Source organism: Anopheles coluzzii, chromosome 2 (assembly GCF_943734685.1).
Source record: "Anopheles coluzzii chromosome 2, AcolN3, whole genome shotgun sequence".
Taxonomy (NCBI): Eukaryota; Metazoa; Arthropoda; class Insecta; order Diptera; family Culicidae; genus Anopheles; species Anopheles coluzzii.
Genome location: NC_064670.1, coordinates 43,260,398 through 43,274,071, shown reverse-complemented (window position 1 = coordinate 43,274,071; position 13,674 = coordinate 43,260,398). Strand labels below are relative to the sequence as shown.

Genomic DNA, 13,674 nt, shown 5'->3' with positions numbered 1-13,674 from the left:
AAACAACAACAAAACAATCGTAACCAAGCACAACCGAGTGAGCGAAACGATGGAAATAAACAGGAACACAAAGAATGCACCATGGCTGTATGATCTAACTCTTTGGTGTGCTAGGGTGAAGGTGACAAGTACAACTTTTGACAGCTTGTGATTGCGAGTGCGTAACTAAGAAAATCTTTATAGCGCTGGAACGTGAAGAATCTAATAATAGTTTCAATAAATTTAGTTGTAACACTGTTGTAAGAAGCATATGTCTATGTTTTGTATAATACCTTTAACCGGTGTGCCCACCAGATTGTTTTTTTCTTCTCTTGGAGATAAGAGGTTTTTTTTTCAGTCTTGGGCGTATGATTAACGCTGCTATTCGCGACAAATAGACGTAGTTGACCTCTGAACAGCATATAAAATATTCTTGATTGTTCACTTGACTTATCAGCTCTTGTTATTCGTTCATCGCAAAATGGGATGCAATTGATTAGCTTTTGTCAGAATTTTAAAAAATGGTTTTTAAAGAAGTGATTATTTTTTAATAGGAAGTGTTGTTTATGTGTATAGAAAAAAAGAAAAAAGATACCAACTATTTTGTAAAACAAAACGTATCCAACTCTTTCAGTATGTCATATGCACTTAAGCGCATAATCGTTGAACAAATCGTTTTTTCGTTCTCTTTGCTATTGCTTATCATGCCATTGTTACTTCATTGATAGCTCATGCTGATTGTGTCGAGCAACTAATTTCACGCCATTTAAACTTGAAATTTTCACTTAGCGTTGGGGGGTGGAGATGCACTATGTGCGTGATGTGATGCCATTTATACGATGCCTTTGGTGTCGCTGAAGAAATAACGAAATAAACTCGACGAGCTTCAATAGTGCCTGAACAAGTCTGTTTACCTGATTGAAATACCTGTCGCTGTCAAATTCCCTAGATGTTGCTGCTTTGATAGCTGTATTTTTGTACCAATGTCTATACAAGTTTTAAATCACGATGTCAAATAAAATTAGGCGTCTGGTGCGATGTAACACTATTCTGAGTGAAATATTGTATGCTTACAGCTGTTTTGAAATAGTTTTTGGTTTTTTATCGGTAAACTTCGTTTCAACTATGAGCATGTCGTATGAAACTATACAACGAACAGGTATTGGAATACGGCTTATGTAAAGCACGTACAGCAAAGTAAAATCGACAGGAGGTGTGGCTCGCGGAAGTTTTGTTTTTTAACGCAAAATGTCACTGTCTAATAGATTCCTTCCCCTTCTCCCTGGCGTGTTGGCTGGATACAGCGGACGAGAAGTGAAAATTACTACGGAATGTAACACATGCTCGATATCCTACGACGGCTACGACCGGTTGCTAGAAAGGCGGCTAGTTCCAGGTGTTTCTATTACTTCATTCACCGCCGTCTCAACACAGTCGTGCGCTCGCATGACGGTTTACTTAGAGCGGGCCTAAGGGCATTAAATTGCGGATAGCTCGGGATGGCCTGTGTCGCTTGGCGAGTAAAAATGTGAGCTTGAGTCTTTCGACACCATTGCGAACGGAACTGGACGCGACCGACCGGCCTGTGCATGGGTAACTGAAGTTTTCCGAACTTGTTCTTTTTTGTGTGTGCTTACCTTTGATCAATTAACATGGATCAGTGAGAGGAAACAATGAAGCGATGTAACGATTGCAGCTGAGATTCACATTGGGCCGTGCGAAAATGACCCGCGCGTCCAAAAAATTATGTTCGAAAGCGTGTTACGGCAGGTGTTATACGATGCTGAGCTTGAGTCTTCACATGTGCTCTTACACCTGACTGTATGTCGCACGATTGCCTACATTTAGGAGTAAAACTGAATCATCTGTTAACGCCGGAATGATAGTAACCGTGTTTCGATGGAATGATGCTGTTCCGAGAACTACAAATTAGGTCTTCTGATGTTGGAAACATGATGTATTGTCACAGATTGATGTTGGTCAAGTTGATTTAGAAGATTGTGTGAGAGTGTATAAACATGGCAGAGCATGCAACAACGTTTAATGCGTTTGTATTTGAAAGAAGGTACATTATTGTTTCAGCCGTTCTGGGGCGAAGTGTAGGTGCTGGGGTGAGATAATATTTCCGGGAATATTTCGTGATTTCAGTCACGTCCTAATGAATCTTTCTATTCATACATGCAGGAATGAAGCAAGCATACTACACAGTAGTATAATCGACTTGAGTTGACGATCGATGAATCATGCTATGTGAGTAGGAGCCGTCACGCTTCAATTGCTATTAGTTTTTAGTAGTTAATGGTGTATTGAGACATGTTTTATTATTTTATAATACACAATTCAAGTTTATGTGTGTGGGGCGTATATTATGATGTATCGCCGTTTTTTCACTCGTGCCGCTTTATATATAGAAAGAAATTTTGTATACCAATCCACTAGTAACGACCGAAAAATAAGAAATGTGTTTTCATAAGAATGGTTCGCTAAACGTATTATGATCTACGGTGGTCGGCAGTGTTGTATATCAGGGCCCATCAATGGGAAACGTTTCAGAAGACATATTAATGCGTTGATTGAATTTTAAAAAAGAAAAAAGACGCTTGAGAAACAGCCCATCGTAAGGTGAACTTCGTTCAAGGCTTTGTATTTACTACACAGCTTCCACCTTCGAATTTCGACATAACCGCTTGAAACGAATGCTATCAAAATGTGAAACCGACGGCGTAAAGTCGTGAATGAAACTTTAGATTTTGATTTGGTCCGCTGTAAACGATCTTCGCTTTCATCCGGTTCACCTCCTAACAACAATCAGCATGGATGTTCATGGCCTCGTTTATAGTGACACCAGGACTGTAGCATTACGCATGTTTCGAACTGAACTCAACATTAGCAACGGGCTGAGTATTTGTTGTAGCTATCAATAGTAGACAATGAACTGGTACTTTTATGATTCCTTTTATAAGAAATTAAATATATTTGCTGCCTTCTTTAGCTACATTTATTGTTTCCCATAAATGCACAAACAATGTACCAAGCTCGGGTACGAATGTCACATAACGCACAACGTTTGTGTTATGGAACTCACCCGAAACACTTGCACTCGTCGAAATGCATTTCTTAATAGCGCTTTTGGCAATTGACCTTTCGTCATTTGCAATTATCTCGGGTTGATGTGATATCATCAACAGAATAACAATTTACACACACATCGCACACGTGCATATAACGGAAGCTTTTGAAAACTGTCGTCTGATCTGTAAATGGATGTGGACGATTTGTCGACGCTGGTAAAATTGTTGCCAGTAAATCTCTTCCTACTTCCTATTTCTGCATACGAACGCGGTTGTTGATTTGTTTTTTGTTCGATCACTGGAAGCCTCCACAGCTGGAAACGCATGAACGCATGGCCGGCAGCGCTGATGCTCGGATGCATATGGATGAACGGGTATGGAAATGAGAAGTTCTGGCCAAGGGAGGCAGTGGCAAGCAAACAGTTTGTCAACAAGACGGAACCAGTCGAGCCGAACATTTCCGTCATCGTCGTTCTTTGGCGCAGAGTTGTAATATGAGTGTGGCAAGAAGTTTACATCATTCGTGTGCGATAGTGTGTGCTGCAATAATTGGCCGAAACAGAATCGTAGAAATATTTACGATTTTAGTCCTAGTGAAGCCACGTGTAAAGGTTCCACAACCGTGACAAAAAATATTTACTCTTCTATCAAAATATTGCAAACAGTATTTTGCAGAAGTTCGTGAACGTTTGCGTGTTTTTCCGATGCTGCTGGCCCAAGTGCTCGCTGTATCAGCTGTTTTCGTGCAGCGATTGGTCACCTCGTTATCAACGCGCTTTTATACCTTCCCTTTTCGGTAAGTTCGCTGTGTTCTCTCGATCACTCGTGTGGTGTTAGTTAACCTGCGCTCACGAGTGTGTACCTCCTGCCGGACCGGATGTAAATACGTGCACTCGGTTAAACGGCCGGTTGCCTAGATGGGCAGCAATAGCTACTGTCACCTTGCGGCTGAACTCTGTGCCTCGCGTTAGACGCGCGATGCGGCTCGATTACGATTGATCAACTGGTGAATTTCCGTTCCAGTACCAAGATCGATGATCGCACCACTTCTCAGTGGCATCATCAGTGTGTGCTGCACTGCTGCCGTTGCGCGGGAGAAGCATTCATGATCACTGATCGTAGTAAACATGACCGATAACTTCTCTAGTCCCCTCGGCGGTCGCCTATCTCAGCAGTGTTTACGCGCGGCAGAGAGAATGCACGCGTTTGGGGGGTGGCATGCGAGAGAGGCAACAAGTCGAACGATCGGTTGTTGATTTTTCCCGGGTGCACGTACGTAGCGGAGGCAGCTTCGAAGCGTCCAGCGCTGCCCAGTTACGAACGCGCCAGTCTTGCGTTAGCTGCCGCCCGGGCGAGAGCTGATCATCGCGTTCCTTCCTCGCGGGACAAGCCAACTGACCTTCTGTTTCCGTTCACTTCGATCTATTATACCCGGTTACGACGATACTCAACAGCCGCGTGGTGTGGTGGGTTTTAGTAAAAGTTTTCGGTTGCTGCGCAATGTTGATCTTGTTCGCGAGTGGTGTGTTGCGGGTTGGTTTTGCGTGTCTACTGTGACAGCAACAGCATTCGTTCGTTTCTGTTTGCGCTGGACGAAGTGAATGGTTCGTCTCTCCCGGTAATCTGGAGAGCCCGAAGAGAAGTGCCACCGTGAGCAAATATCAAACAAACACAATTCGGTTGGAGTAGGGAATTGTTCAAGATAGAAGTAGGTCCCCGTTTCAGGATGTTTTCGCGCAAACAGTGAAAAACAGTGTACGAACAGTGCTTTTGTTTGACTCGTGACAAAAAATTGGAAATTGAGATATTTCTCGAGGGGTTTTAGCCTGGCTAATCCGTACTGCATCGAGATAGAGAGCGAAAGAGATACAAAACAAATCACATTGTCATCTAATGAAATTTAAACGCACTCGAGTGCATCAAACCATGCTTGCATTAGATCGTCAAAGTGGACATGTAGAGTGTGCAGAGGAGTTGTAAAATAGCAGTGTCTGTGTGTATGATGAGCCGGTAGACGAGGTTGGAAAATTACCATCCTGGGGTTTCGCGGCAATAGACAGTGTGTAGCTTCTGCTAATTAGCGCTATGACGTGTGGATTTTCGTTAACCATTAATGAGTGGATAGATAGGCAATAGATTATTAGTGGCATCGACGGCGATATCCATCCCCGTCATCGCCAGTTTAGGCGATATGGATGGTTGTACATTTATCATGACTGTTAGCCAAGGTGAAGGCGAACAGTGTATGTTGCGATAAAAGGAAACGACTTAGCAGAGGTGTAAAAGCCGAACCTCTCATGTGTGTCACATGTTGTTGACGGTCGTAATATCCTCATACAGAAAACACTCAGGCCTGTGCGGGAAGTGCTAATAGGAGAAGTTGTGTTTGTGTTTTGCTTCATTTGCCTAACCTGGAACTAGTTTTGTGTTTCACGACCTTTTTTCGATTTCTGAGTCGTCTGCGCAAATGTTTGAAGAACTGATATTCTTTGTGCCTGGCTCGTCACAATTTTGCTGCCCCGTTGTGTTTGTTATCAATGTTCCGGAAATAGTGTGTGAAAGATCATACCAAAGCAGAACCTAAAACATCAGGTTTGGCTGGTTCTCTTTGTTCCTGTCGCACGAATGAAGATTGTCCCAAAGAGAACCGGTTCGTTCGAAAACACGCTCTGACAAGTTGAGCCCAGGGATCGATATGAAATCTTTCCGCCTTTACTGGCTGGAATAACACTCCGGAGCAACCGAATATTCTCTCCTTTACCGAATTCCTCTCAAATGTGGCGGTTTACAGTTTTAAGAAGTTCCTAATTTCGAAGGTTGCAGTCGCATTCGTGCGATGACCTTGCACCTTTTAGGAGGGTTGGTGTTGGTGGACAATACAAAACCTGTCCCACACAGCTAGCTGGTCGGTCCCCGCAAGCAGTAACAAGAGAGTGATCGGAGGGAGTGACCTTGCACCACAACATCCGCTGCTTTTGGATGTGAAGCTTCTACAGGCGTCCCAGCGTGGCCGTTTAGTAGTTGCGCGCAACACGCATGAAAGTCGCTATTTTCAGATGGATAGAAAGTCGCTCCATTTTGGAATACATGAGTAATAGATCCACCTCGCATTTTGATATGCGACGGAAGGACTCATCGCGGTAAAACCCCACTTCATCGCGAGAATAGGGCAGTGTGAGATCAGTGTGAATGCGTCATTCCAGTGCCGAGAGAGAAATTCCAGCAGCGCGCAGCTTCTTTGAAATTGGTCCTGACGAACGTTTTTGCTTTTCATTCCAGTTCGAGAACTGCGCATGTTTATCCAGTTTTTTTTTCGTTGTGTTATTCTGTGCCCAAGCTATTAACACCTTTGCTGTTCCTTGCAGTGTGTGATAGTGTCGCGATGAGCTTTTTGGATTAGGTTGAAACCTGTGTGAAATGAAGGTATTTGCCGTGCGCCCGTATGTGCCTAGGACAGCAGCCGTAGGGCAGTTGTGAAAATCGTGACAAGCGCAAAACATTACCTTCTGCTATATCGTGCCCTCCCCCCATCGTTCATAAAGTGTACAGTGCATTATGCTAATCAATGCGATACTGAGGGCATTTATCGTGCACACACTGAAACGCCGACGACGACGCACCAAATGTACGCTGCTGCGAGCGTTCCTCAGAATGGTGAACTTCCGCCGATTCGGCCACTATCAACGCTACCTGGCGTATCCGGTGCGCGAGGTCGATGGACCAGCGCCGAGGGTCGTACCACCGGTGGAGGCGGCGGCGGCGCCACCTGCGGCCGTAGCCGCCATTCCTGCAAATGTCCCACCGGAGCAGGGCGCTAACAGGCGTCGGCGACAAATGCAGCATCGGTTCCGAATCGTGGGCGAAGAAGAGTTCCTGCAGCAGGAAGAAGACATTATGGTAAGGGACAGCACATGCGTGCTGAGGAGTGCACAAGGGCACCTTTGCTTTGCTTGCGTGTGAGAGAAAAACAAAAAAACAAAAACACGTGGAAAATTCATTCCCGTGCTTCTGAGCGTGATCGGTGTTTTGCGCAACGCGAGAGTCTCAGACCCAATGTGTGTGTGTGTGTGGGTGGGAGCTGTTAAAACACAAAGAAAAATCATCGAATAGATCAATCTTTAACACTTCGCGCACAATGCGGCAGTAACGGATAATCTAACAACGATTGGAACGTCCCAACACGTTGCAAATCGAAGCATTTTTTTTTACTTCGGACGGCTTTTGTTGTGTTTATATTTGCATGAAAACAAAAACTAAATATTTCTACTACGATGATGCACCAACTGCACTGCGGGAGCACAGGGGGCGATAGCTGCTGAATGATTAAGGCGGCCAGTGCGCCCGTACATCATCAGTATGCAGCTCCCCAGGCGAAGTCGGCCCTTCGGTAAAGGTTGTATCAGCAGATAGAATGTGCAACCGCGCCGCCCTGCTGATAACTTTTCCCCCGGATGGTGGGTTCACAATATTTACTCAAACGATTGCTGCGCTTGAATCGACTGACCGGTTGTGTGTTGGGTCCTTTCGGACAGCGTGACGGTGATCTGATCTGAAACGCTCGTGTACGCGCGTGTGTGCTGCTGTTTGCCCGAAGAGCGAAGAGCAAGACTGGAGAACTTGGGCGCGTGAGGGTTAATAGTGTTGATTTTGTGGTGCTAAAGTCCTTCACGGTACCGTGGCCGTTGCCTCTTCCGGTTCTCGCAAATGCAAACAAGCAGTCACTTCAGGCTCATCGGTTCTGTATTCACTGTTTTAGGCTTAGAGCAAATTAAATTATCACGTGAGCGCACAGTTACTAAACGGGTCGCCTCTTTTCGAATCTTCGTTGCAGAAATGGACCTCCAGGTTGATGCCGAACGACCTCAAGACGCTGGTGACGATGAAAACAAACGGCGTCACACCGCTGCTAATTGCGTGCCGCAATGGCCACTTTGACGTGGTGCAGTACCTGATCAAGCGCTGCCACGCCGACGTCGAGCAGGCCGGTTCCGTCATATTCGACGGGGAAAAGATCGAGGGCGCACCGCCGCTGTGGTGCGCGTCGGCCGCCGGTCACACGAACATCGTGAAGCTGTTAGTCCAAAACGGTGCCAAAGTGAACAGTACGACCAAAACGAACAGTACCCCGCTCCGGGCGGCCTGTTTTGATGGGCACTACGAAATCGTGAAGTATCTCGTATCGCAAGGTGCAGGTAGGTTATCGGCGACCTTCACTTCGGCGAACGTATTCTAATGTAATGTTTGTTTGTTTGTTGTGTGTTTCTTTGTCTTTTCTTTTTGGCAGACATTGAGGTCGCAAATCGGCACGGACACACCTGTCTGATGATCGCCTGCTACAAGGGACACTTCAAAATCGCACAATACTTGCTCTCGCTCAAAACGGATGTGAACCGGCGTAGCGTGAAAGGCAACACGGCCCTGCACGATTGCGCCGAGTCAGGTTCGCTGGAGATATTGCAGCTGCTGCTGCAGCACGGTGCTACGATGGATGTCGATTCTTACGGTAAGCGTATATTCACCACACTCTTTGCCAATAGCGAACATGTTTGCTAATTATGATCCGTCCTCCCATGTATCGCATTCAGGAATGACCCCCCTGCTGGCAGCGAGCGTTACCGGACATCTGCCGATCGTGGAACACTTGATCAAGCTACCGTTCGTGTCGCGTGAGGATAGGATCGCCGCCCTGGAACTGCTTGGTGCTACGTATGTCGACAAGAAGCGCGATATGCTTGGAGCACTTTCGTTCTGGAAGCGTGCTATGGAGGATCGGTAAGCGGGCGGTTCGACCATGTCGCGGCCACGGATTAACACAAAACCCACATGTTTGCTTTCCACTGCAGCTACAACAACAGTCCCGTGCTGCCGAAACCGACGCGCGAACCACTGTCCCCGTACGATTACGTGCAGGAGGTGAACAATCTCAGCATGCTCGAGGAGCTGGTGATGGACCCGGACGAGATGCGCATGCAGGCGCTGCTGATCCGCGAGCGAATACTGGGCCCGGTGCATCCGGACACGAGCTACTACATACGGTTCCGCGGTGCGGTGTACGCCGATTCGGGCCGGTTCGACCGGTGCATCGAGCTGTGGACGTACGCACTGTCGATGCAGCAGAGCATCCTGGAACCGCTCAACCCGATGACCCAGTCGTCCCTGCTGTCGTTCGCCGAGCTGTTTAGCTACATGCTGGGCGAGGTCGGTCGGCCGATTACGCGCGGCCGCATTGTACCGCCGATCGAAACCTCCGACATGCTGGTCGTGTTCAAGAAGTCGGTCCGGGAGGTGCAGCTCGGCCAGCAGATGTTCGAAAAGCTGGCATACCACGAGCGGGACCATGGTGCGCTCAGCCGGGCGCTGGTGATCGCGCTGCATCTGGCCTGTCTGCTGGTGCGGTTGCTGGACGAGGAGGAGGAGCTGTGCAGCGCAGAGATGAAGCATCAGATCCTACAGGCACTGTACGATTTGGTGAGCTTGAAGGTATGTAAAAAAGCTGGACCATCGGCAAGCTGCTGCTAGGAACAGCATGTTCTGACCGGTTTCGCTTTCCTTCCCCACAGTTTGTATCGCAAACGGGTAGAACAGCTTTGCATCTGGCCTGCTACAAGGATGCGGCCCTGGTCGGACGATATCCCGTGTGTCAGCTACCGTCGGCCCGACTCGCCAAGGCTCTGCTGCAGGTAGGAGCCGATCCGAACGCACAGGACGATGACGGTAACACGCCGCTGCATCTGGCTGCCCTGAGCCGACCCTGTCCGCCAGAGCTGGCACAAATTTTGCTAGAGCATGGTGCCCATTTGGTAGGTGTTTGTGTGAACACCGGACACATGCAGTATGAAGAAGTTCGTCGCTAATCGTACGGTTTCGTTTTCTCCCTCATCGCAGGATACGCGAAATGTGGACGGCGATTGTTTCGAGTCACTGTTGCAGAACCAGCAGCTGCACGAGCTGGTCAACCCAATCAAGTACACCCGGCTATCCTGCCTGGCGGCCCGTGCTATTAGGCGTTACGCAATCAACTGTCAGGAAGAGATTCCCAAGTGCTTGCACGCGTTCGTTGACTCGCACTAACGCTTCGTTCATGCCGTTCCGGGTTACCACAGGCTCGACCCCTGACGCGTCGGGTCGACGGGAGGGGGGTCATAGCTTTACAGCCGCATGATCGACTGAGCAGTGGCGTGCAGTGGCGAGTAGAAATAGATAGGCTATGCAAAGTGAATTTCAAAGCTACAACCATTCGCTAGAAAGGGTTGGAACCGTCGCTACCACAATCCCCAAAGGTGGTTTTGGGACGTTTGGGATGATACTGCAGCAAACGGGAGGGGGTAATACGAGAATGCCCATGAGGAGCGAGACGTTTCGGTGCAAATCATCATTCGCTGCCATTAGTGTGATCAAAAGCGATTGTAGGGATCGCGTACGGGAGTGAGAGAGGGATAGAGAGTGCAGAAGCGTTACGTGAGGTTGGCTGTCCGAGCTAACGGCCGCGGCCAAAAAATTCATTTGAACGGACACATCCGAAACAAAAAGCAGTACGGTCCAGTCTGCGCAACGACTCTACGATGTGAGATGAGTTTCGGCAGTCCGATGATCAGCCAACGATTTGAGCATGCATCAAAACGGCTTTGGAGTGATCTGGTGACATCGACGATGCAACAGGGCTTTCCTTTCATGTATCATTTCGGTGCAGCTGCTGCGCTAAGGTGGGCAGAAAGTTGAACCGTTTTCCTCGAAGATCGTCCCGCTAACGGTGATCATGTGTGCTGCACAATGTTGAAATGTAACGCTTTCGAGCACAGTGACCATCGTATGCAGATCGATATGTTTGTTTCGTAATACGTTTTTTCCGTTGGTAGATTGGTGCTGGAGCAGTTTTATTTGAACCAGAAATTCGGCAAACAAACGTAACACCAAATTGAGGTAAATGTTTGCCAACGACAGCTTTTTGTAGATTTGTTTTGGCTTTTTTGGGTATTTTTTTACTTCTTTACTGATTGATTCAAAGCGTTGTTAGGACTCAGCCAATTTTTTTTAAATACTTCCCCGAAAATGTTGCAGAAATTCGTCCAGAAAAAGATACTTTCATTAACTTGTCAAAGCGCTATCGTTATGTTAGATCAATTATGAAATTTCAAGTTTAGTATTTACGGTGCACACTGTGTCCGATGAAAAAAGGCAAACATAGAGTATGCAAGAAAGGTACATGAAAAGTTGAATTATGTGAGATTTGCCAGAAGAGGTGGTTTTAATGTTTAAGAAGACGATGAGTAGATAGTGGGTTGGAGAGTAAAGAGAATTCGTGCGGTGGGAAGGCTTTATGATGGAGCGTTCATAGAGTACAAGCAAGGGTGCCAGCGAACGGACAGTGGTTGCCGTAGATCCTCTCATCCCACTGCAAGAAGCTTTCTGTTAATAATGATTCAAAACCGTGTGATAGCGACGAGAGAAGGACGGCCAGAGAGGTATTGAAGTGCAAAATCGTAAAAACGGTTCGTGAGAGATGCGTTTTGGCGAGAGAGCAAACATATTATCTTTGGTTCTGCTTTTTTGTCTGCTTTTAGTTCATAATAGATCTCGTGTTTTAAGCAAATTCCTCAATAAACGAAACCTCACATAATAGTAATGCCATATACAGTGCATCATGCTTCCCGCCAAGGACATATGCTGAGATGATGGTTGGTTGTACGCGTCAAGAAAATAGGAAGCGAGCTAAGCACATGAGTTAGACGACGACCCCCCTGTGAATGGTTCAGTGAGTAACACATGCAAGCAGTGGGCTAGCCCGGCCCCTTACCCGTATCACATACTAGACTAGCATAAAAGAGATATTAGAGAGTTTCAGTACTGCCAGGAGTGTTTGAACCCGACACACATGTTGCCGCTGTTTCTCCAGCTCCGGATAAAGGTGTGACGGTCGGTGCTAACATGAGGTGGACATAGTTTTGGTTTACGTTTTTGACGATCACCAACCACACGACTGCCTTAGTTGGTGCAACTACAGAAGCAGGCTTTTTAGATAACGAGTATCGTAGGACGAATCTAAATATTGCTAACTGCTGAATGGTGAATGTTGCCGTGTGGTCATTCGTTCATCAGCTAAAACCCCCGACCACGTGTGCTGTGTTCGGTTGGGCGACATGCTGCTGCGCGCTTGCTGTAGTTTATATTGGCACCGTGTTTTTATGTACATTTTGTGGAGAAACAATAATGAGAACTTCATTACATAACAAGCAGCTATATCGTTAGAAGTACGAGATACGGGATGACCTACCATAAATAAACAAGATCTAGCGAAAAAGGTGTAACGAAACAAAGTGATAACGGAACTGGTGGCGTTGTTGAGGAATAGAGAATGTTTACAATGACGTGATTGAAAACGCCCATACATGGTAAAATAGAGTATAAATGTTACATAAGTGAATCAAAATATAGCGAAAAGGATTATTCAATTTATACATCACGCGTAGAAGACTATAAACCACCAGTCATTAAAAGAAACTTCCCATTGGTAGTATATTGCTTTATCAGGTGAAATGATTCTAATTCTCGGTCAAGCAAGAAATGGTGACTGGAAATGTGAAAAATATTTTAGTATCATACAAAACACAGAACAATATGTCATACAAAAAATAAAAAAAGTCATCACAAGTATCGGTTTATATACATTATTTTCATTCCGAACATAGGTATGCACTTCATGCATTTATTTTACTAAGTACAATAGCAAATCTAACCGTTCAAATAGACATAGAGCGGCAGCGTCTCGCGCGACAAAAAGTAGCTCAATTTTACAAACAGAGCTACTAGTCTCGCGTGATACTTCTGCTTCATAAGAAACAGTCACAATGCCCAGTTTATTTACGAGCCAGATTAATGCCAAACTCAAAAAAATTTGAACACATTTCAAATTATTTTTAATGTTTTGAAAAAAAAACAAGTAGGTTGATTGGGTCAAATGATCTATGCGGTGTGAAATTTATAAACGCAACTCATTGAAAACCAGCTCTACGTTTATTTGAACCGTTTCACCAACACAACAACACGCCATCTGCGAGCGACGATTTAAATCAAGTTTTTACCTTCTTCTAGCATCAAAATCAGTTCAGGACAGTTTGGCCTGGGTCTGTAAACTTGGACCTATGTACAATCCATTTATGTCTATTTATTTTCAAAACTGTGCACGTTTGCTCACGAAAACATTTCATAATTCAATTTATATTATGTTTTGTCCGTTTTCTCATGCAAACACGTCCGGAAAAAGTAACTATGAAAACTACCCAAGTGCCACAAATCCACTGAACGACCACACGACCGACCATTCTTATTGATTTTTGCTCGGAAAATTAGAAGGGTATATAGGCCATGATTATTTAAAGCTAAGGAAAATACATTGCAAGATAAGGATAGCAATATAATAATGTCTTATTAAACGCCATCTATTTAGCAAACCAGTGAAGCTTTCGTTTTTTTTTTCTATGGATATTTGATTTTCCAGTAGTTTAAGCGTAATCTGTGGCGCTTAATCCGGGCCTTATAGAACACGATATTCAGTAGTTTACAATTACACAAATCGACGCAAATGCAGGGTGCTCAACAATCTTCAAGCAAATACTTTCAGAGTTAT

The 13,674-nt window shown here is 45.7% G+C and overlaps 1 protein-coding gene across 5 annotated transcripts in view; it reads left to right on the top strand.

Annotated features, from left to right (window-relative positions):
* The window catches only part of LOC120961075 (protein fem-1 homolog CG6966), a 44,232-nt gene extending 31,534 nt beyond the window's left edge, over positions 1–12,698 (top strand). Inside the window, exons 1-8 of one of the 5 annotated variants that reach the window (XM_040384693.2) lie at positions 4,368–4,516; positions 6,416–6,947; positions 7,882–8,242; positions 8,335–8,553; positions 8,636–8,822; positions 8,894–9,530; positions 9,611–9,850; positions 9,936–12,698. In XM_040384693.2, the coding sequence (XP_040240627.2) occupies positions 6,606–6,947; positions 7,882–8,242; positions 8,335–8,553; positions 8,636–8,822; positions 8,894–9,530; positions 9,611–9,850; positions 9,936–10,121 (2,172 nt within the window). In that variant the 5' untranslated portion in view covers positions 4,368–4,516; positions 6,416–6,605 and the 3' untranslated portion in view covers positions 10,122–12,698. Of the gene's footprint in view, positions 1–4,367; positions 4,584–6,329; positions 6,948–7,881; positions 8,243–8,334; positions 8,554–8,635; positions 8,823–8,893; positions 9,531–9,610; positions 9,851–9,935 lie in introns of those variants that run through there. The other 4 variants (XM_040384692.2, XM_040384694.2, XM_040384697.2 and 1 more) reach the window with 4 other exon arrangements.
* Positions 12,699–13,674: the final 976 nt, after the last annotated feature.